We start from the raw sequence: 24,206 nt of genomic DNA on the forward strand, positions 1-24,206 counted from the left end.
TTGAAATGGTAAAATGGAGTTAATGTAACGCAGGATGTAAACTAGCTGACCTGCGCTTCGTGTTTCGTGTTTATTTAGCCAGTCATCCACGCGGAAGTCCCGTTTTTAAAAATATTATCAAAAACAGCTTTCAACCACTCGACGCTCTGACTCGCGTGTACTCTGGTAGGTACATGCATATTGCATTTCCTTTGGCGAGCATCTGAAAGCTAACAAATAAAACAATGCTGAAAACTGGAAAACTAAACGAACATTTTCGCCATCGTGTTGAGTATCTTTGATCTTTCACCCCAAAGAAAACGATTATTTAACCGTAAACAAAACCGAACCGCCACAAATTGTTTCGACTTTTTTATGAATTTATAAAAAATCCTAGCGGTCGAAAAATATCGAACTCCGTGTATTTCGTTTTCCAATTAATTCCAGATAAGTGAAAAATGTATTGCGCCCCGGTGACACGAATCATTTTTTCAATTTCGAGAGTCGATTGAGTTACGTAAAATCACGAGGGAAACTTGTCCACTTTTTGAAATGCAAAACTAGTTTCATCGTTTCGTCTAATCGGGGACTCTAGTTTTAATTGACCCTGGAACACGAACCGTAGAATTAAAAAATTCTTGTATAACGTTTCATCGAGAGAGCATTAGAGTTTTATTGGAAAAATTTCCGCGGAACATAAACCGAGCGACTTGATTCGCTCGGTACAATGAAAGACCATTCGACGGTGGAATAAAAACGCACACTCGAATTAAGCCCCTTCGCGCAGCATCCCCGTGGGAGCGATCAAAGTTGGACGAAGACGAGAGTGAAAGAATTAAAGGCAGCCCAGGGGCAAGAAGCGATCAAAAGCCGCGGAAGAATCGCGGAGAGAAAAGGGCGACGACAGTCGCTGGAACCGAGCCATAAACGAAACGCATTACCTTAATGGCGGAGCTTCGAGGCAGGAGACGAGAGGATGAACGAAAGTTGGCCACGGGAGAACCGACAGTTCCCCTCCCGAAAAAGGAAGAAAGCAGACGGAAACGAAATTGGCCAACGTCGCGAGCAATATTTTATCGGCTTCCTCGATGCCGTCCGATCGCGGTAAATTCGCCACAAGTCCTTGTTTTGAGTCCAGATTTTGGAGCAATCCGCGCAATCTGCTCGGATTGCGTCGAAGAAAGAGCAGAGGAAGAGGATATACTGCAGCCTGGGATTCTCCAGCCACCATGCATCAACTCGAACTCACTGTTTCGAGTATTGATGTTTGTTGCGCACTAAAGATGAATTCTCCCAGAGCGAAGTCGACTAATCACGTGGAGGACGCGTTCTATACGCTTCGCTTGTCGATACAGGGAATTCTTTAACAATTGCACAAAGAGGATTTCGACCATTGACCTCCTAAACGGAATTCGAGAGTCCAGCATCTGGTGGAAAATTCTCTTTCACGTGTTTGAAAAACGCGACTCGAATTCATGAAATGCATAGAGTTTCAGATTTGAATTTTACCAAGCTCGTAAAATCAATTTATGTAAATTGAGTCAATAGTCAATAAATTGAGTAAATTGAATTAATATTACAAGGAGCGCGATGAAATTACAATCGAATTCGTACGAATTTAATTAGATGTCGTAGAATTTAAAATAAATTGAATTAAACTATACGATTTCAACAGCATCTAATTAAGCCTCGAAAATTTAATTCAACGATACGAAAATTAGAAGGAATTTAATTAAGCATCACAAATGAAATTAATATAAATTAAACCTAGTTATAAAATGCGCATAATTAAATCACGATATTTGAAAGGAATCAATCTGATGCTCAACTCTAACACGAACGATAGACGTCCATGGACATCCAGAAATCAGATAACCTCTCAGCCAGAATGAACCAACCCTCCTATCGGAAGACAAACATCCCTGACCTGAATTCCTCGACCGCAATTAAGAAAACCGCCCCAGGGGGAACGAGGAACGAAATTTAAAAAATTTACTTGGAACGAGAAATGTTGAGAGTCTCGAACAACAAGGGAAGCATTTCGCAGCCGAAGACGATGGGTCCTTCAGCCCTTTTCGACGTCCTCGATAGCATCTTCGGCCGAGAGTATCGCCGCGGGTGCATAACTCTTTCGGTCCTCGAATAAAGAAGGTTTTAATCGCGGCAGAGACGATCGGGAACGTTCTCCTCTCCGAGGTTCGCGTAACGAGGCATTGTTCTGTCGTGGCGCGATAAGATGGCCGACTTCGCTTCGTTAACGTTTCTCGAAAGGGTTTTTAACCGATGGAAAACGCGACGACGCTGATAACTCGTGGAGAAACGCGCGACTGCCCCTTGTGTACAGGGGTACACTCAGAAATCGAGCTCTGGCTCGACGTGCTCGTTTAATTGCTTAGGCACGTCGATCTCCTGTGCTCCTCCTCGATCGTACATTTCAATGTCCCCTTGACGAGGAGAACGTGGAATTTATTGAACTGGATGGAACCTCCCTAATGGGTTGATGCTCATCGTGGTCGCAAATGGTACTTGCACTCTTGCAGTGATCAGATCAGTACGGTAGATAATATACCGGATTGTTGGGAATATTATTATAGAGTATGTTGCATTAGAAGTGTACGATATCAAGGCTGGCATAATAGAACAGATTATAATAATTTCAATTTTCACGAGCACTATTCGGACTATTCTAATATAAACAATAGCTGCTTCCTCTGCTTCGATTAGAATATTCAGATGTTCCTATGAGCAACTCATTCTGTAGAAGCTTTCATTCTCAATCTCCCTCCCCTAATGCCAGTATCTATTGCCAACCGCGCAAACCAAAGATTTATCGAAGCCGCGATAAATCCGCTCGCCACAGAATCTCCTTATCCTCCGGGTACACGTACTCCAAACCAGGATCGAAGGATCTAGCGCGCCATCCGTTTCGATTTCTCCCTCTGACGGTCTCGCGACAAGTAACGCGAGCGAAATTTATGAGGCGCCTCGAATGTGGCCTACCTTACATCTTCGTTACATTAAATAATGTAGAGAGGTAGGGGCTCGTAAAAATTTATTTCTGGAATGCATTAGTCTGTCAAATGCTCCTGTAAAAAATGGCGGGGCTCTTAGTACTGGAACACCCTGGGTGTCTGGAAGGAAATTCCGGAATGAATTATAAGGAGAAAGAGGAGATAAGGGGTCGGAAGAGTAAAGAATAATATAACATCAAGTTTACTTCGTTTACCAATAATTAATTTACGTATTTAGAAGAGTATGCGAGTTCACCCCTTACCTCCTCTTCTCTCAACGGGAGCATCGATGAGTCAAATCCAGAAAACAAAGTTATTTCCTTCGATAGACCAAAGAATTTTACATCGTACAAATACAGTGGTTAGGATCTTCTCAAGCGAAGGAATCGATGAATTTTTATAGGAAGTCCCTTTGTCGGGCGCAGGAGTGTCCCTCCACCGATCCATCGTGGCGTGCAAAAATGACTTCTCGCTTTTCCTCTGTTATTTCGCTGCAATCCGGCGTCGGGCAGGTCGATAACACGGGCACGTAACGGAGCCACGAAACGCAGACAATGCGGCACGTCGCCCGGAAACGCGCGCGTCGAAAAATGAGCCTCGTAACCGTGCCATCCGGAGGCTGGGACCCGTGGAAGAGGGTGAGACACGAGACGCGTAGCTACGCTAGGATTGGGAGGGTGATGATACGCGAACGAATTCGCGTCACAGACCTCTGACGGACGTGTCGGAGAAAATAAATGAGCTTGCGCGCGGTCTTCGACGTGTCCCGCGAGCTTCTCTGGTAATATTGTGGCATAGTCGATAAAGTGTTGAGTTCGTAGCACACGTGCTCTCGAGTGGAGAAAGCAGGGGTGTCATGTTAGTAGTCTGTCGATAGTGTAGAACATTCTGTTGATAAGGACTTGTCAACAGAGAGTTCTAAATTGTTGACGTAGTTTACCATTATTCTCGCAACAATTCGATCGTATGTATATCCCTGTTCGCAATGTTGTAAAGAGTTTCTATAGTACAGCTAGTATGCTCAAAGGGTTAATAACAAGAGTATGGAACCAGAACGCGAGTAATCGTCGTAATGGACCAGTTATGCGGAAAATGGGGTGGCCCTGGGCTTAAGTTCTCTTGAAAATTCGACTTTTGCGCTTGAAAGGGTTTCAAGAAACGGAGGGCGCGGTTGAAGGCAGAGGCGACCCAGAGGAAGCCGAGCTGCGTTGTTCATGGGTCAACGAGCAAGCGACGAGGGAAGAATTATCGAGAAATTTGAGGCACGGTGCTGTGCAAAAAGCGCAGAATTCGCTAACTGTGCACTCGCGACGATAAGCAAGGGAGAAATGCTCGACGCGATAATGAATATTCAAGCTTCCATCGACGAGGGAACGTTCTACTCCGATCGTTTTAGATTTCATTAGGAAAATATTTTTATCGAGCTCGCTTTTTGCATATGTCCTTATTTAGTTGAAAATAGTATGTAAAATATTCCAGAAATATCGTTCCGAGGATAATCTTTTATCCCGACAGGTGCATAGAGTCAATTTTTCCCAGATACCTCGACAACTACGGTGTTTACTGCAAAAATGGTTAGGGATAAAAATGAAGATCAGAAAATTTTCTATGAGAAAGGTTGTAAGGTACCTTTTCGTAAATTCAACAGTTTACGCGCGACGTGAAACATTGTTCGACGAAGTAATCTTCTTATATTACGTTGGGAAAGTTTTTTAATTAAATAACGTTTTTTTAAAGGTAACATCCGCGTAAAAAAAAACCTCAGCTTTCCAATGAGAATAGTAATATTGTTCTACCTTCGAATGTTTTTTCTGGAAGAATTAAGAATTTTCCAGCTTCGAAAAGTCCATACTTCCCGAAAAAAATATCAAAGTTAATGTTAAAAATTCGCCACTGTCCAAAAATCGTGTTTCTCGGCGTCGATCGAAATTTTAATAGCTTTCCACTATCCGAAATTAAAGACTAATATTTCCTTTCGAACGCGGATAGTTTTTTACGCACGAGTTCTTTCTGTTGAATTTTTTTCGTCGAAAAAGTTCTCTCAAAAATTCAATGTTCGAAGAAATTCGATAAATTTCATCGTAGCACTATTCACGTTGGGAAACTGGGTAACAGGAAAATTTCGAAATTTGCAAGGTATTTTATTTTCGAAATTTGCAAGGTATTTTATTTTCGAAATGTACAGCGCAATCAATTCGATAAATATATTTTTATAGAAGCGTAGGTTGATTGAATCACCCCCTTCTATATTCTATATTCGTCAGACAACGATACAGTGCAAAATTATAGGGTGTAGTACGACAGCATGTAGACCGAACCGCGACGTCTTCGACGACCCCCGGCGCTAGGTGCTTTTCCAACTCAACGACGCACCCCCGGCGTCGAGGTTCTCGCCTCTCGCGTATTATTTCCATTTTCCCAGCTGGCGGGACGAATGCACCCACGAGTGCTCTCCGATCTGGCCAACTGGAAGCGATTTCTTTGTCTTCTGGCTCTCGTCGAGGCGCAGACACTTCCGTGAACGGCGCGCACACGAACGACGACGCCGGGCGTCCTCCCCGCGAGAGCTCACGGCTTCTTGGACGAGCTCGTCGACCGAAACGCGGACATTGTTCGATCCGCCTTTCACCTGTTGTCTCGCTCCTCGTGGAAGGAAGGGCCATTACGGGCTGTTTCGAGCTATATTTACCGACACGTAGTCGGAGACGCTGGGTAAATATGATGCATCGATACCGGGAGCCTTCCAGCCGATTTAATGGACGCACGGCGTCGATGAGATTCCATCGTTGGTTAGTTGTTCGAGGCGTCCCTTGTTTATGGATGAATGCAACTGGGATGCTTCGTAGTTGGAGGTGATGAGTATATTCAGGGACAGTGAATGCACTTCGAGTTGGAAGATGGAGGAGGGTTGTTTATTTTCGTACCTCCCCTTCGCTGTGGGAATTGAGAGAAACAAGAGTTCACTTCTTTTTGAGAAGAAATGGAGTCCTTTAACCAAGGACGTTTTATTTTGGTATAAAAGTAACAATTTCAGAGAGGTCTTGGGACGAATATACTCGGTACTATTTCTTTTTGGGTCACCCTTTCGTTGAGAAGAAGCCCTTACTTTTAACAATGCCTTGAGCTCTTCAACTGTTTCATGCTTGGACCAAGAATTCCTTCAACCAAGATTAGTAATTCCTTTGAACACGAAAATTCTGTCAACTTTGAATTTTCCAGCCCCTCATCACTGTTTCAAGAAAGCTTTCCTTTTCTTGCAAGCATCCCTCATTTGCTCACTAAACAGGCCATTTTCGGACTAAAACGAGCTAATAAAAGAATACCTCCTCCACCCCCTCTCCGCAAAGCTCAAGAGAATGGGGTTTTCTCGAATCGACGTTCGTCTCATTGTACCCCGAGTCGCCTCAAGATTATTCGAAAGAAGGAACGGGCGCGCGTTTCCCGGGTTTCCCCCATCGAGGGCGTCTTTTATACTCAGCTCCTTTTACGACGTATTTAATCGTAAGAAACGGATGCCATTTTCGCAAAATATTCTCCGACCGCCATTGCCTTTGGAATAGGGATTCAGCGCGGTTAAGAGGGACTGGAACAAACGTTGTCGACGTTTCGCGCGAACAATGAGAGGGATCGATAGATAGATCCGCGTGTGTCGCGCTGGCGTGAATGGAGCTTATCCTATAACGAGCTTACGATCCATCGCACGGATCGTCGCCTGTGTTGCTCGCTCCATGGATTTATGTTTTGCGCGTAGACGACGCGGACTCGGGGAAAGGAAAGCAGCTCGCAGGTATTCGCCTACGAGGAATACTCGGGACCGTTTCCCCGAACGTTTTATCTCTATGGACTTGTATTTGAATCGTCGACTTACAAAAACCCAGATTGTTCGCGTTTAACCCATCCCAGAATTCAATTCTACGCGAAGATTACACGCATTGTTAGCAGCGCCGCGCGATACGTATCGTCGTGTAATCAGTCAGCAGCGTGTTAACAGGACGAAGCATCTGATTCGGTGTAATTGAGACTGATATGGTTTGCATTGAAACGGAAGCTGCCGCGGAGCCAGTACAAGGGATAGGAAAATTGGGGCAGCGTTGGCACGTACATAGAACACGCCGGGATGTCATGGCGTCGGTAGGGTGAGGCAACGGGGAATCGAGAAGTCGAGAATCCTCTGCGATTAGGGAGGAGCTTGAATAGCTCTGGCTCGAAGTCATAGGATCACTTCGATAAGGACACTTTGATTGACTGAGCCGGCTAAAGCATAGAGTCTACAGGCCTCGGAATCATAGGGTAAGCCTGCACACCTATCATTGACTCCGGGAAACCTGAGATTGCAGCCCGACTAAGTAGTGAGAGATCGAAGGCTCGAAATCATAGATTTCGGTAGCTGTCAAGGTCAGCGAAATAGCAGACTGGTAGAAGAATTAGACCGTAGGAGGTCTTAGGGAGCAGAGGTAATAGTATACCGGGGGACGAAACAGTTGTATCTGATGGGGATAGAGGGAGTGCAAGGATAAGTAATAGACCGTAAAGGGTCCAGGATCACGGCGGCAATGGATCACAGACCTAGTCTCCTGCGGTGTAGCGGAGCTCTGGGTCCACAGATCCCTTTATAATGGGGGGCTTACTCAGATAACGACTACGATAATTCTGGGTCGCTGCAAAAGTCTTGCCCGTGGATAAACATAACGTGGAATTGAATTCGTAAAATCGAGTTTCGGAATTTCGTACACCCTTGGAGTTTTGAAAATGTCTGTCTTATCAACCGAGTGCCCTACATTATCCACATAAAGCAATCAAGGTGCACAAACACCAGCATTTCCCCGAGCACAAAAACCAGTTTTCCAAGCCATAACGAACCCCGTGTCGATCCCCCTACGATACAAGTGATTCACCACTGTCCAAGCCTTCGAAGTAACCCATCTACTCGCAACTGGCCTGACACTAAGCCTATTTATTTTTGCAAACAAGTCCCCTACCTTGACGTAGCTCCTCGGAGAGTCTTATTCGAGAGGATCACGTACGGCCAACATCGTTAACGAGCTCGTAAGCCGCGACGGACGATCCGGCCGGTATTGGCAAACAATCGGTACGTCACGGTCGATAATCGTAATCCACGCGAGACGAGCGGAACTCGAGCCACGCGACTCTGTCCGCGTTAATCTGCTCCGTAAGCAAGACGCATCGTCGCGACGCCCCGCCGTCGTATCGCATTCGTTGCAACATAGGATCGATCGTCCGACGGTCTCTGCGGTCGTTGTGCACCGCCAAACGAAACCATTTTCTCCCAGGTTTATTGTTCGAACTTCACGGCCGGCGCGTAGTAAATTTCGTCGAACAATGGACGTACGCGTGTCGGCGCACAAAGCGTTATTCGAATAAAGAGAAAGAAAGAAAACAAAAAAACAATTTCGCCGGGCACTGATTAAATCCCCGTGGCTGAAAGCGAAATGGGCGGGAGAGCGCGGGCTTCCACGCGGCGTCGTTCAGCGGGGGAATTTTTCTGGCAGGTTCTTCCATTCTCGTTTCCGACCCCCGCCTCGCCTCCTTCCACTTTATTCGTTACGCGAGCCGACGAACCCGAAAATCGTGCCCGCTGTGGCAATTAAAAGTCGCGAAGTCTCGTTAGCGAAGCTCGAAAACGGTGTCGAGCGAACGAGAGGCGCGGAGATCACGGCCATCGTTTCTAGCCGTTAATTGCCACGCATCGATTACAGCGGATACTCTAGGCGGAGTAAAAAGAGGCTTCTCGTTCTCTGGCTTGATTATTTTGTTATTCCTTCACGAATCCCGCGCGTCGTGTCCTTGGAATCCCAAGGAAAGAACGCTAGGAGGATGGTACGCTGAATTACGAGCAAGTTCCGCCGTGTACGGGAAGCTCGTTCCTCGGGGATGGACAACCAGACTGGCAATAAGAAGAAGAGTTAGCCGACTTCGTGACCAGCTTCTCGGATACTTCTCGGTTTCCTGATCCCTTGCTGGCTACCAATTAGAACTTCGTACCTCCCGTGTGAACCACTAATCCCAGTTCGACGAAACACCCGTTTCTCCCACCCCGAGATCTTACTGTTACGCTAATGTATCGGTACATCGATTTCTAATGCTCAGAGTTAACGTGGCACACTCTTGTGATAAGATAAAGCCTTGTGTTGGGAATGTAGGACACTGTGAATGAATCTAAAGGGCTATAGAGTGCACTGCATTGTCTGCAGAATGCACTACATTGCCATGCATTACCGACACGATGCACTACGTTGTCGGTAGAGTGGACTACATTCCAGGTCAGAAGACCCAATGTCATCAATTCCAATTCCATTTGAAATCCAAAATACTCGTCAAAGTACATATTACACACTAAGTCGACTCTCAAAAGTTAACCAACCATCCGTCTTCAAATAAATCCTACAATTTCCAATATTTCGTAGATTTACGTACTAACCAAATCGTTTCCTCTCATTTCAGTTGAGCGATGGCACGGTGTCCGAGGCCCCACGTCGCGTGGCGGTCGAGGGCGGTCCAGGAAGCGGAAGAACGACCCTGTGCCTTCGTCTGCTCCACCAATGGGCTAGCCAGGGCGACGGTCCTGCCCTGGCCCTCATCGTTCCTCTTCGCGAGCTTCGAGGAAGCCCCGTGTTGAATTATTTGGCTCGAGAGCTCTTCCCAAGAACAGCCGCCATTGGAGACGCCGTGGCTCAAGTATGGCGCACGCTGCACCTGATGGAGGACCGCATTCTCTTCGTCCTAGACGGCTACGACGAGTGCGTGGGCGGCAGGGCGTCCCTGGGCGACGCCCTGGACCTCCTCGAAGGGCGACTATTCCCTGATGCAAGGATTCTGGTGACTTGTTCGCCTAGCAACTCGACCGCCTTGTCGCCCCTCGTTCAGAGGAGGATCCACCTCGCTGGACTCGAGTGGCCCCACGTGGAGAGGCTCTGCGTCGCCTATTTCATCCACAACGACATCGCTGAGAAAGCCTGCGAGTTCCTCGAGGCGCTGAACGTTCAGCCACAAACAGTTAAGCAGCTCGGTCAGCATCCCCTGGGCTGGATCATGCTTTGCTGTCTCTATCAGGTATTTAGAGAGCTATCCGAGGAGAAATAGGGGGTTTGATAAAGCGGGTTATAGAATCAAATTAGAAATTATTATAATTCGTGGTAGTTTCTTGACAAAAATTTCTCTGGGGTGTCAGGAAATTAGTTCCTCTAGAAAATTGAATTTGTACCATCGTTAACCCTTTGCATCCCTATGTCGAGTGTGACTCGACATTCTTTTATGTCGAAATCGATAGGGAAGGAAATTGTTTCAAGAGATATGGTACACTGAAAAATTACAAAGTTTAACAAAAGCGAGAATAAAATTGGTCTTTAAGTGAATTTTGTTTCGTTCTTGGTAATATAATTCGGAGTGCATAGGGTTAACCTTATTTGCTAACGACTTAATGAATCGTTTGGTCCGACTCCTTGTTTCCCAGGACTCGGGGAGCCTGCCAACGGAGACCAGCGCGCTGGTCCAAGCCGCGGTGAAGTGCATCGTAAAAAGAAGCTTGGACCCGCCAGTTCCCTATAACGAGGAGATCCCAGGCCACTGTAGGAAGCGATTGGAGGACTTTGGAAAGCTGTCGCTGGCCGCTCTGAGGGAGGGCAGATGCTGCTACACGGAGGCGGAATTAAGGGCTCGCGGTGGCGGCATCGAGGTCACCAGGTTGGGCTTCTTGACCAAGGGGTTGACGTTTGGACAGAGACGAAAGCCAGATCTCTACACCCCCGTCCACACCGCTGTGGCGGAGTTCCTGGCGGCTTACTATCTGACATCCGTGGCTCAGTACGCCAACATCTTGCGAAGAGAACTCGAGGGCCTGCCGTCAGGCATCATCAGCCACCTGGCTGGCCTGCTGGGGCCAAAGACGCATTTAATTCTGAACCAACTCTGCCCCCTGGAGGTCCCACCCAGAACCGTGTTCTCGTTGCTGAAGGCAGCAGGCGCCTCTGACGGAAATATATCCGCAGTGTGCAGGCTAGTTGGCGCTGGACCAGGATTTGGGCCAGCGCCGAACGAGAGACCCCCAGCACCACTGGTTCACACCTCACCCTTGGAACTGGAGGGCTGGGCGAGAATCCTCGAGAGCCCAGCGTGCACTCTGGAAGCCCTCGAAGTGGTGTTCCAGGTGGAGAGGGGCTCAGATCCCAGGTACCTCGACGACTTCTTCGAAGCTTTGGCTGGGAACGAGAGCGTCAAGCTGGTGAGGATCACCTCCCTTCTGGGACAAGAGTTCCCTGCGGACGAGGCGCAGAGGATGGCTGGACACCTGAAGAGCGTGCTAGGGAAGAAGAAGCTCAACGACTTCGAGCTGGTCATTACTTGTTTGGAGGAATCTGCTCACGACCGGTACGAGTGATTCGTTTATATTATGCTATTACATGTAACCAAGGGATGCGAACTACCCTCGAAGCTGTGGACGATGTCACAGCAGTATTAACATATCGAGTTCAACGTTTTCTATAGTTTCCAAAAGTCATCATTCAAAGCTCCTCCGCAATTAAAATATCAAACATTCACGGTCCAATCGTTTCCGTCAAGAAGAGAAAAAGATAGAGACATCATCCCTCCCCCCTAGCGACTTTATATCATCCCCGCGGTGCTTTTCATACACCTAAAAACTCATTTCGCGCGCCTCACCCGCTGTGTTTGCTCGGACACGGGGGACGACAAGCGAGGAGACCGAAAAGTTTTCCCCGATACTCGTCGTTATTGCTTCCCCCTGCGAATCCCTGGGAAAACACGCGAAAATCTCGGAGTGCCCTTGACACGTTCGGTTCACGGCTGGAGAGGTGAAATTGCTGGGACGATCCCAGCGGTAGGCGTAGGCTTCGCCATTATGCGGGAGCTTAAAATAACGCGAGCCACGGTATCGTTTCTGTGGCGAAGCTCAACGGCGGTGGACGCAATAACATTAGGTCGTCTGGAAGTTTTCGAGAGGCGGTCAAAGTGAAACGCTCGTTAAGCTGACGGAGGGGGTTGAAATCCCTTGGACCGTCTGCGCCGGACGTCGGGGCAATATCGGAAAGTGGATTAAAAAAGTTTGCCCCTGGGTAGAAAACGCGCGGAGTACGCGTGCACACGGACATGCAAATAGATCAATTTTTAACTTGGCCAGAAGCCGGCTCATCCGAGCGACGTCGAGTACAGATACAATGTTTCCAAAGTAAAGGGATAAACTTTGGAACTTATTAATTACGATCGTCAGAACTTGGGAAGACTCGTTACCGTAAAACGGCTGGGGAAAGTTATTCGACGTTTCGGACAGAGCTAATCGCCTCCCCCTCTCCGGATTAACGAGGTTTCATCTAGCAACTTTGGTATTTTTGTTCTTTTTTTAAACTCGCGGGTAACCTGGAATTTTATTTAAATTTATTGGCTTCCGGGAGGCTTACGCGAACACTCATAAGTGCCCAACTTTTTTTTATGGACCGTATACATCTTTTATAAATGCGTGGACTTTGCGTAGGTGTACGCGGTTTCCCGAATTCATAATTCGTTCATACACGTTTTCATTAAAGTTCATAAATTGCGGCATACGAAATTTTCTTGTTGCAAAGATTATAAATGCATACCCTTGCGTATCTTTGATTCTACAAATTTTACAAATTCAGAAGCTTATAATTCTATAATCAAATCAAAATTTCATCGTAAATTCAAAAATTCATGAGCATTTATGGAAAGCTTCTACGTTTACAAGGGATGAATAAACGAAGAAGTGTATGAAGAATTCATGAATCTTTCCATTTATAAAGACGTTTCTAACTTAAAGAGACCTTCGTAAAAAATAAATAAACTGAAGGTTTGCTGTAGCCTCCCTCGTCAGCCATGTTTGGAACGTCCTGGAGGACACCGTACGCAGGACGTTCGACCCCCAGGGACGGTTTCTTTTGCGGAGCGTGTTGGGACAGGTCAGAAAGTAAATTAACGAGTTTAGTTTGCTCTCGTGCGACAGCAAAGGAGACATTTGCCTGGTGCACGGAACGGAGGAATGAAAAAAAAGGAGCGTGTTTACTCTGCGAGAGGAGCAGGAACGCAAGCACGGGATGCGACGGTGCTCGAAGGCCCCATTTGCATAACCGCCCTGGTTTCTTGTGCGCGCGCTTATATTGGCTGTGTCAGGAGCTCTGGTTTCCAGCATTTCCCTTTTTTTAGATCAGGGGAACTGGTGCAGGCTCGCTCCGCAGGAAATCGAAACCTCGGGGCCAATTGCGTGCACCCGCAACGATAATTCCTGAACATTCTCCCCTATTAATGGCACGACATGTAAAACTCCCAGGGATATTTTTAATCTCTTCGAATCGAATAGGGAAAATTCTAAATCGGTTTGAGGGGTACAAGCAATCGCCCTCAAAAGTAAACCTGCCTTTGGGAATTCATTCCGAGGAAACTAATGCAAATCCTGATTTTTACTTTTACAGAAAGTCTTATGTGAGCCGTTCACTACACAAATCGATTAAATATTTAATACAAAGAGTTATGACTATACCAAGTGCTTCGACACTTAAATTAAAGATTTTTCCAAAAGTGGTGTTAATCGATTTGTGCGGTGAACGGCTCATCTGTTTTATAAAGACTAAGAAAAACATTTGTCTTGCCCGATTAGAAATATGCAAATTTAATTAGAGACCATGTAATACCTCATATTTTACCTCGTACTTTCTTGTTGTAGATTATTAAAACTTGCATCGCATATACGCGGTCTACATAAATATACAACGAGTAAGGATGCATATTCCGAATACATCAAAAGGAGAATTAGCTCGGAATTAATTCCCAAAGGAGACTTCATTTCTTTGAACTTTATTTTCCTTTAATTCGCCGGCCATTAAGTAGAAGGGAAAACTTTATCAAAACACCGAAAGGCGCGGAAAACTCGATGGGAAAGTTTACCGTTTGTTGATCACTTTATTCCTCGTTATTGCCCCTCCCCGGTGGTAAGGGAGGCTGTAAGCAGATTTTCGTAGGTTTGAATATTAACGGGGGACAAAGTTTTAAAGTGCACCGCCGCGGTGAAACCAAAATGAAAATTGCGTGTCGCTCCTACCCTCCCTTATCCCTGGGAAAGTTTATTTATTTATTCTGCGAGCGGCGTTTACTCGGCGCAAAAAGACGCCGGGCGCCCGGTGGAGGGTCGTTTATCCGTCGAAGCGGAAAGTAACGTTCAAATTGCAAATGATGTCGAAGGAAACGTTGTTTGTTGACTTGCCTGAGGTTTGATACGTCTCTCATGAGGGACATAGAGGAAACAACAGAGTTTTCCTCTCGACGGTGCTGTAGTTCGCGAGTAATACCACAGGATTTACAAACAACTTCAACACTTGCTTGCACGTCCGCTGACGAGCAATGTTGAATGAACATAGAAGTCCTTTCACGGGAAATTATAATTTGTTTACGTTATTGGGTACGTTAGTATATTATTCTACAGTTAGTTTATTGTCATTTCAGAAAATTATACAAATGGTTTGTGATGCAGTCTTTACAAGTTTGGCACATGTGGTCGAAGCTTGGCGAATATTAGCACACGTGCTCGAGAAAAGAAAGTATTCCACCCTTACACTCCCCATGAAAATACTAAACAAAGTAAGATTTATGGTTCCCACACAAGATTATGAACTCAATAAGATCTCGAACATCCCAAGCAATTCCCCAGCTGACCAGACCTTATTTCTGGACCAACATTTCCACCCCGAAAGAAGATAGCTTTCCCAGAAATTTTCTATTCCGTCTCCTCGTGTCTCGAGAGCCCTCAGGGGCCACACTATACCCCACTGGAGTCTCCAAAAAATACACACACACATATATATATCGGAAAGGTTTTTCGCGCGTGGTCCCGCGTCGAAAAGGCCAGGATTCGATATTCAAAGCACGGGTCGGCCCGCGCCAGCGAACACACCCCTCAGCAAACGCGGCAGCGAGAGCGGTTTAACAATGAGCGACCGCCAAGAGGGGTTGGATCGCGGCGGAGAAAAAAGCGGAGAAAGTGGTGCAACAATATGCCGCGGAAGAATGGGAGGGTGGCCAGGCTTTTTTCCAGAGAGGGCATTCGAGGGTCGTGAAGGGCCAGCGTCGTGGCCCGTGGCGAAAAATTAAGTAGATCGCTCGGGCGGGGGTGGTTTTCGCAGCTGAACGTTGGTCCAGATCCGCTCTCCCGCTTTCCCTCGTCTCCAAACCTTCTTTCGACTTCCTTCCTTCCGTCTTTCGCTTCTTTTCTCCCCTCTTCGCGACTTGTTTCTCTCGAGACGCCTCTTCCCTGCTGCGCCTTTGTCTACGTTCTTTCAAACTTTTCGAACTTTCCGCGAATTCGCTGCTCGCGGAACGATTAATAATTTTTTCTCTCACGGGACTCTCTGGGGGCCGTTTGACGCCGTTTCAGTCTCAAAGAACACCGATTCACGGATGCAATTTAATTTAAAGTCCTACTACTCGGTTTTTTTTAATCTTCTCCGCCCCCGTTTCTGGCTAATTCGCGTAACAGCTACATTGCAACTCGCCGCGATAAATTATTGTTCTCCCAGACATGAGTTTCCTTCTTGACAGACGCCCCGTTACGAGCTATGCTAATGCATCGTTTAAATAATAAGGGATGCAGGATACTGCTCGCAAGAAACGGGATACCTCTCGAGGGATGGGGAAAGTTTTATAACGAACTTACGCGTGGAAAGGTTTTCCAGGGCGAAGCGTGACCGCGATACTTTCGAACAAACACTTATAACTACCCCGAGATAGTAGGGTTTATCAAGGTGCTACAGTACTGGCTTCCTTATTCTACTATCTTGACTTAAGTATCTACCCTAGTTAATAGTTACGTTAATCAAACTGCTACACTTGCTCTGTAAAATTTTCATATTCTCTCGTAGTGGCTACATTTTTTAATTTAATGGAGGCCGAACGTGGACGGCACAAGGAAAATTGAGGAAGCTCGTTTTTCTCGGATATTAAAAGCAACCTGAACGCGAGTGCTCTGAACTTGGATTCTGTAGTAATCGGGCAGAACCGGTGACGTTGACGAAGGGGGTCTGGGTTTCATAAAATCCTGCTAGAGATTGATCGCGTCATACGCGGGGAACGGTGACTGACAGGTGACAGAATACTTCCACTGGCCTGTGCGTGCAAGTGATAGCGGCCGTGCTTGGTCAGACGCGTGCTCGATATTCATATGTACGCTCCTCGTTGTGTTGAAAAATGAAAATCGGCCTCAAAAACTGAGCACTCCGATCGTTCATGCTCCGACACACGTGTAACTGTAAAAAAGAGGGGGGAAGGTTTGTTGGAATTATGTGTTTGAGGATGTTGTACCCTTTGGAGAAGCTGTGGTGAATGTAATGGATCAGACGGAGACTTGATACTTTTATGCAGGCATTTCGTCGCGTTAGAAAGTAGACATTCGTGAATATCTATATCATTTAATGTAAAAAATTGCAATGAAGAACTCGTGGAAATTAAATACTTCTGTTCTCTCTCTTGTGCAAGTGATAATGGACGTAATTGGTCAGACAGATACTTTATATTCTCACGTAAGCTTTCCCTCGCGTTGGTAGATGAAAATCGACGTCAAAAATGAAGCACACAGTTATTTCACGCATCTCTATGATCGAAACGAAGCATTAACATTATTTTCTTTGCGCCAAGTGGTAGTGGACATGCTTGGTCAGACGCCCGCTCCTGATCTCTACGCGTATACTTTCTGGCCCGATGGAAATCAGGCTTACCTGACATTACACCCGCACTAAAACCATACTCGAGACGAATATCCCCTTAATTTTTAATTACACGCACCGTTACGCGATAACAGATTCATTTGTTGTTTATTTGTGAGAAAAAACGATACGCGAATACTCGCAGCTTCAATTAACTTCGAAAACACGATACCCCCGGCTACTTTCAATTCCGAAAATATATAAAATTTTGTTCGTTGTTTCCACGGTTGGCGGTTTGATATCTACCGGAGTGCGCGATAAAAATTTCTTTTTGACCCGTCGCGACGCTTATCGTCGCTCGTAAAAATCCAGCCGGGGGTGCTCCTCGACGGACGTGTAACGTCGGTGGAAATCCAGACACTCGTTTGCAATTCTCAGAGGAGAAGCGACTGGCGCTCGGTTTTGCATAACAACCGTTGCACGCGTATGCGCGGCTGCCGCTCGAAATAATAGCGAATAGACAGCGAAGTGAACATTATACATGCATAAATCTACCGAGGGAATCTCCATCCCTTCTTGGAATGAATTTACATGGGTTTCAAGAGGGGCCCCAAGGATGCTTCTTCCAATTTTTCAGACGACACAAAGAAATTCGGAGGGGAGAAGTTCACGTACTCCGTTCAAGATTAACGAAACAAAAAGTTGAGAAATGCGATGAAATGACCTCTGAGATGAATAATTTATTATTCAAAGGCCAACAAAATTTTCTCGTTTAATCGTGTTAATCTTTATTATTCAGGAAGGTTATTAAAAGTATAAAAAGTTCTGATTATCTGTATTAAATTTTGGCGCCCAAGACGTAACGCTTTGAATTTGCCCGGCAGTGAATGAATTCGAGTCGTCTCGTGTATAACGGAATACGTACGCATTTCTTCGTGAACATTTAAGAAGAAAGACTTCTCGTTTCACGGTCTTAAGTGTTTCCGCTAAACGAGAACTCCTTTATAGAGCTCGTTAGAAGGACGGAGGGAGGGGTGGGGGGTGGGGGAGGAGGGAGAGGAAGTAAAGGAACCGTACCAAAAGCGCATTGTTGCCCGATTTGCATCATTAGCGCATGCATGCAGTCCGCGGCCTCGGAAAGTTAAGGAAGCGTTGCAGTTTTCCTGCCAACGTTTCGCAAGCGTCGCAGTTACCCTCGTCAGTGGCTGCTTGACACACTGCTACCGATACGGAGAACTGCAACGGTCGCGAAATGCCGACGAAGAAGCTCAAAATGTGGCCGCCGTTCGCGGATCAATAGGGACAAGTTTGACAGGGGCGACCTAGACACGCGGGGTCAGTAGGTCGTCGCCTCTCGTGGATGAAAGATCTTTCGAAATTCTGTCGGGTCAACGTTTCTCGTTTGTTCGCCGAGATATAAATCTACTTCGTAGCTGATCTACCGTTAAAGGGTGGCCTGCATCGCGACACCGGCTGAATTCGAAATGCTGACATGCAGTCGCGACTTGATCGGTTGACGTGGATGTGTATACATTTATTTATTTATTCGAGAACCTTCGGTACAGAAATGGGACACGTCAGAAAAAGAAAGGAAGGGATTCTTCGTATGAGCCGTTTACAGCACAAATCGATTAACTCCGCTTTTTGAATACTTTGCTTCGACACTTAAATTTAAATGTCAAAGCACTTGGTATAGCCAGAACTTATTTATTAATAATTTTCCTGAATGATAAAGATTAACACTATTAAACGAGACAACTCTTTTGGCCTTTGAATAATAAATTATTTATCTCAGAGGTCATTTCATCGCAATTCTCAACTGTTTGTTTTCAATTATTCCAGAAAACTTGACCTGAGCGTCGACCCATCTACCACAAATACAACTGAATATCACGTTCAATTTACTCAGAAGAATTCCCAGGCCTGGAAACCGTTCTTACTATCACTCGTCCTTGGTTCCACCCCTTCCATAGCCCTGTCTACCTGCCCGAGCATCGTCCCACCATAACAAACCGAAATCATCGCGCGTTGAACAGATCCAACGTAGCGATCGGATTAAGCGGAGCAACCGGTGATTCCGTTCCAATTTCGCCTCGAACGTACTCGTTCGCGTGAAATTATCGACACGCCGCGCGCAACAATGTAAGCATTTGTAACGAACGCGGACCATCGATCCGCTGTTTCAGGCTGGAGTGCGTGGTGAACGCTCTGTGCCGAGGGCTGAGCCACGCGTCGAGCAGCCTGGCACGACTGGTCCTCGACATGAATCTGTCCGGCGAGCAAGTGTCCAGGGTGTGCGATGCTCTTCGTGGCTGCGTTCAAGTGCAGGCTCTGCACTTGCCCCATTTGGGATGCGGATGCGAGGGCCTGGCATCCGTCGCCGAACTGCTGAAGGAGAGGCCGCTGCTCGCCCTGAATCTCGCTGGGAGCTGGGGCACCAAGAACGAGGATCCGTCCAGCTCTGGAATCAGTATGGGTAAAACCTTGACTTTACACTTTCTTGGACAAGCACGCTTCGTATCTTCAGGGTCGTCTCTTTTGGGAAAGAAACGTCCGACGAAGACTGACCGAGACTCAGCAGATTAACCAAGATTAACCTGACCAAATCTGTCTTGATCAAAACGCTTCCCTATCGCAAAGCACCAACTCTTTTAACATTTGACAGATGATATTTATTCGTGAGAAAGTGAATCGTGCTTGTCCAAGCAATAATTAGATATATTCCATAGTTTGCTTTAGCTAGAGAGATTATTCTTCCAATCGAGTCGTCGTCAAGCCCCTCAAAAAGACCGCCTTCCATGCTCAGCGATATTTCGAAACCCCATCGTGCCTTTATTTTCTACCAATAAGAGCGAAACTCTATTGTACCATTTAGCCCGTAATATCGCAAGATAATCCACGGATCCTCGAATCGCTTGGATGGGCCCTTAAAGTTGACGAAGCACGGTTCGTCGTTCGTCGGTCGCTGGATCAACAAAGCATAATCGCGAGCGTGAGCTTAACGAAGCCCCGGGGCTCAAGACGAGCCGAATTAATTATCCAGCGGAGGGGGTTAAACGAGCCGTAAATTAAACCGGAAGTGTTTGATTTGAAAAATCCTGCAGGGACAATTTTAAATTTCGATACGCGTCGCTTCGTTAACGCGATTCGATATCGAACGCCATTAAGGTTAATTTGTGCGATGGCCCGATCCCCTTCGGTTTAGATTTACCGCGATTCGGATGCACTTTGATCCTGAAGACTGGAAACTGCGGTAACTTAGTGTTGCTAAGTTTTAATCTTGGCGAATTAAGTGTTCTTAGATTTTTTAGAGTTTTTGTTCTTGCTTCTTTCGAGTAGTTTTCAGAGTAATACTCTTGGTTTAATTCAAAGAATTAGTGTATTTAGTAGACATAAGTCCTGAGTAGACGCGAAAGACACTCGAACTGTTTTCCGGTATAAACTCTGCTTTGCTGTGAGCTATTGTTAACTTCGTGTGCTTGTAGTAGCCAAGTTTCGTAGCTCTGTATTTGTTACAGTTTGGTGTAGTTTCAAGACTCGACGTGGCACCGTTTTGAAAGGACTGGGTAAATTGTACTCGCGATGAATATTTACGTTTCATAATTTTCTAGAACGATATCGTTACGTTGATGCTTACAAGTTACGCTGTCCTATCGCACGATATAAATTAAACTTCATTTTTTAAAATATGACGATGCCTCTTATATTTAAAAGAAATATAATAGGCATATAAGAGAGCAAGACGCTCTAAATTTCTCTGGCAGTGAACAGATTAACGAAGAAACCACAATCATATCCTCCCGTTAAAGCTCAACTTTTCCTACCAATCAGCTAACTTTAATCATCAGCGAAACCTAAATCTCGATGGGAAGGCCGTCGACAGGCCACGCAATTCATGAACGTAAACGCGTAACGAGCACGGCAGCATGTACACGGGCCCATTAGCTCGACGTGGCCGCGGAATTAGAAAGTTGGAATTAGAACCGTTTGCAGCCTGTGGCACGCAAATCGTAGCCCAGAAGTTCGAATGAAACTTCGGCCCTTTCGAGCTTTAAGCCGCGCTGGTTGCACGTAAGGGAAGGAACTCTCAATTTATGAAACCGAGTGGGTTTTCCTCCTGTGAGTAAGACTGCAATCTCGAGGAGCGAGGTGTCTAATACGGTCGTTTGTCCTGGGCAACGAATGCCCGCGGACGGTGCTCCAATTTGCGTTGGGATTTGTTTCAACACCGTTTTATACGTGCGAGAAGAGGCACTGGGAGAGTCTCGATAAATTTGAGGGGATGGAACAAGTATTTGGGGGGGTAGGGGGGTTTGAAAAAGTAGGCTGACAGAGAAGGTAGAAACAATATCATATAATTTAGTAAATTAATAATACTACAATAATAATACAATCTCATAAAATCCCTTTCCAAATTAGCCAAGCATTAGCGCCCAAACTAATTCCATTTTTACGTCCCCAAGAAATTGCATTGCACACCCACAGAACAATGCAAGTACCACGTTTATTATTCCAAATAATAATGCTTGCGCTTTTTTAATTGGGATCCTCTCACCGGACGGCAAGGGTGCAAAACAAGTTCCCGAACGATAATTGCAACTCGATTAGACCCGGGTAATCAGCGGCAGCGAGAGCTCCCCAGGCGATGGAAACTTTATCGATGCAAATCGCGATCGATCGCGTGGACGAATTGCCAGCAGAAAGTCCTTAGATTGTGGAAAGGCTTGCGGTGAATCGTCGAATCACTCGTAAACCTCCAATCGAGCGAGTAAACTTTACGATCGACCCTAGTCCTGTTCGAATTCACGCGATTCGTCGACGGCCCACTGATAAGGTCGTAGCTTTTACGAGGACCTCGCTGTTTACGCGAACCGAAAGAGGAAAAAATCACGGCCATGTTCGATGGAATAAATCATGAGGATATCTTCTAGGGGATGATAACACGGTTTTCGGATTGTCTCCTCGAGGAAGATGAACAGGCTCCTCGAGGGTGGTTTATACACAGGCCTCCGTGCAAACGACACTTTCCAACTGAATTTCCTCTCGCGAGTAACGTATTAATCATCCGCCAACCCTCCTGGCTCTTAGTTACGACCTTGTCCAAACCTGCTCTCTCGACAGCCCCTTGAGATCCTCTCGCCACCCTGCTCTTTCGACCTCTGAGACCTCACAGGCCTCTGTCTAGTCTCTGATCTCTCTGATCATGCATGAGTGACTTTGCTGAAAGGGACGCCACCGAAATCGACACACTCTGACGTTCCGTTGCATCAGAGAGCTATGCTTAAAGGGAGGATATCGTTAAGGGAAGGGTCTGTGCTCGCTAAATCCAGGAATAGACGTTGCAGACCAAGGATTCTTTAACACTAAACCTACCAACATTTCTTTATAACTATTTCAACCGTGATCGATCGAATGACCGGTCTCAGAGACACATTTTTCAATTGGTTACAAAAATATTTCACATGATACTAAATTCAATAATACATGGAACAATCGTATATACAGTCAGTCCCATAACTATTCGTACCCTCGATGTCTATCGAAGAAATTTGTCTAAATTATATAATGTTTTATTATAAACATGTATATGGACAAACTTTACACACGTATATATTTATAATGAAAAATTTATTTGAAAACACGACATCGTATAATTTAGACATACTTCTTTAATTAACATAGGAGGTACGAATAACTTATGGGACTGACTGTAATTTTACAATCGTGATAGGTTTACTGTTAACGTAGTCTAGTTCACATGTCATATATAGAACTGTAATAATAAGCACTGTATGTATTATTTTAAAAAGACTGAAATCGGAGGGTTGTCCGGGGTTGACCATCACTGACCAAGAATACAATCTACTATAGGATTCTCCACCCCCTTGGGCTCTTACATGGCCACAAAAAATGTTCCAACCAATTCTCCTCTCCCTACACACCCTCGCACGACACGCACACGCGTGTCTCCCCCATGCCACCCACCCCTAGAGAGCCACCCCCTGTTCCTCCAGCGCTCCACGTCCGCCAGGGTCTGGTGTCTCGTTGCCTTAGACAAACGGTGGATCGTCTCGCGGTTGATGTTATCGTCGCTCGCAGTGTTGGTAAACAGCATCGCGCGTGTACTCGCGTCAGGGGCCAAGGGTGGTTGTTGCTCCTTCGCAACCCCGGCAATTACAAACACCCGAGGTAACTTCGTCGTCAATTTCCCGCGCGAGAATTCCGTGGCTTCCCTCGACGAACGAAGAGCGCTGGGGAACTTCCTGTTCACCTTTGCTCGGGGGTGGAGGCGAGCAAGTTCTGCGAAATTGCCAATCGATTTGCTCGCGGGACTCCGGGAGCTTAAAGTGGCGCTGTTTGTCCCGGACTTCGTCGCGAATCCTCTTCTTTCTATTTTTTCTAGACCGAGAGGGTCGTGGACTCGTTTGGATAAGGGGATTGTGTTTTGTTCGGATTCATTTAATCCTTTATTGACACAACGATTCGTTCACGAAGTTGTGACATGTAATTCTGCGACCAAAAGGGGTAGAGATCGAGTCGATAAATGGAACGATGCAGGAGGAATGTGGAAGTCCAAAGGAAAGTGCAGTAAAGCATTGTATGGTATGTCGCAAAATGGAAATTCGTACTTTATTACGATTTTATTTTTAAATCTTCTTTCATAACTCTGCTGCACTTTAAAAAGTAGCACTCGCCTTCCTATTTCATTGAACGTCCTCGTTTCCCTCTTCCCTACTTATTAATTAACATACATCATCCCCCGAGAATAGAAACCTTTTCCCGAAATGATAAAACTCTTCCTCGGAACGGTGGTTCCATTACTTCCACATTTAACTCTCTTTCTTCTTTTTTTTCCTTTTCATTCTGCACTCGTACCTACGCTAAATGGGAAAAATATACGCAGACTTCGTCGAGCGTCCTCCTTCTTCTGTTTTTCCGCTCGAGAGGGTCGTAGACTGTACAACTCGTTGTCCGCCTCGTTGCGCAGTTTCTGTTTTTGGTAGAACACTTTATAGCGCTACTTTCAAAACGAGGTTTAACGTTCGTACGGGATCCTGAACGACCCGAACTTTCGGTGAGAGTTCCACCGTTTGGAAGATTCAAGGTCCCCTCTCGTCTCCTTCGATTCGGGCCATCGACTTTCCCGGAGGAACTGGCACGAATCAGAATTTCGACTTTCCTCTATTTTCTTTAAACGGATAACAGCGGGATCGAGTTTACTTCTGACGGGCTGGAGGAAGTCCCTCAAGATACCCTCTCTCTCACCTGGTCGCGTCGAAAGCAATCTTTCTCGAGGCGACGACGAGTCTATGGCGCGGTAGACAAATCAAATCTTTCGGTTTGACGATTCCTCCGGAGAATTGGACGATTCTTTCCTTTTCTCTACGACTCGCTGCTCTTCCATCGTATGTACAGACGTTGGAATAATATTCATTCGCTACAGGGTACTCTAAATTAATTGGTTTTTTTGTTCAAGGCGGTGCAGATCAGGCATGGTTAAATAAATTATCACGGATTCGGATACAGGGTGGCGTTTGAC

General features: G+C 46.0%; 1 protein-coding gene across 6 annotated transcripts in view; it reads left to right on the top strand.

Annotated features, from left to right (window-relative positions):
• LOC128880045 (uncharacterized) overlaps positions 1-24,206 on the top strand; it is a 170,845-nt gene that overhangs the window by 120,537 nt on the left and 26,102 nt on the right. For 5 of the 6 annotated variants that reach the window (XM_054129702.1, XM_054129701.1, XM_054129706.1 and 2 more), the window contains 3 exons: positions 9,453-10,061; positions 10,462-11,375; positions 18,853-19,142. In XM_054129702.1, coding sequence (XP_053985677.1) covers positions 9,453-10,061; positions 10,462-11,375; positions 18,853-19,142 — 1,813 coding nt within the window. The remainder of the gene's footprint in view (positions 1-9,452; positions 10,062-10,461; positions 11,376-18,852; positions 19,143-24,206) is intronic. The other variant, XM_054129705.1, reaches the window with a different exon arrangement.

Source organism: Hylaeus volcanicus, chromosome 7 (assembly GCF_026283585.1).
Source record: "Hylaeus volcanicus isolate JK05 chromosome 7, UHH_iyHylVolc1.0_haploid, whole genome shotgun sequence".
NCBI classification, from domain to species: Eukaryota; Metazoa; Arthropoda; class Insecta; order Hymenoptera; family Colletidae; genus Hylaeus; species Hylaeus volcanicus.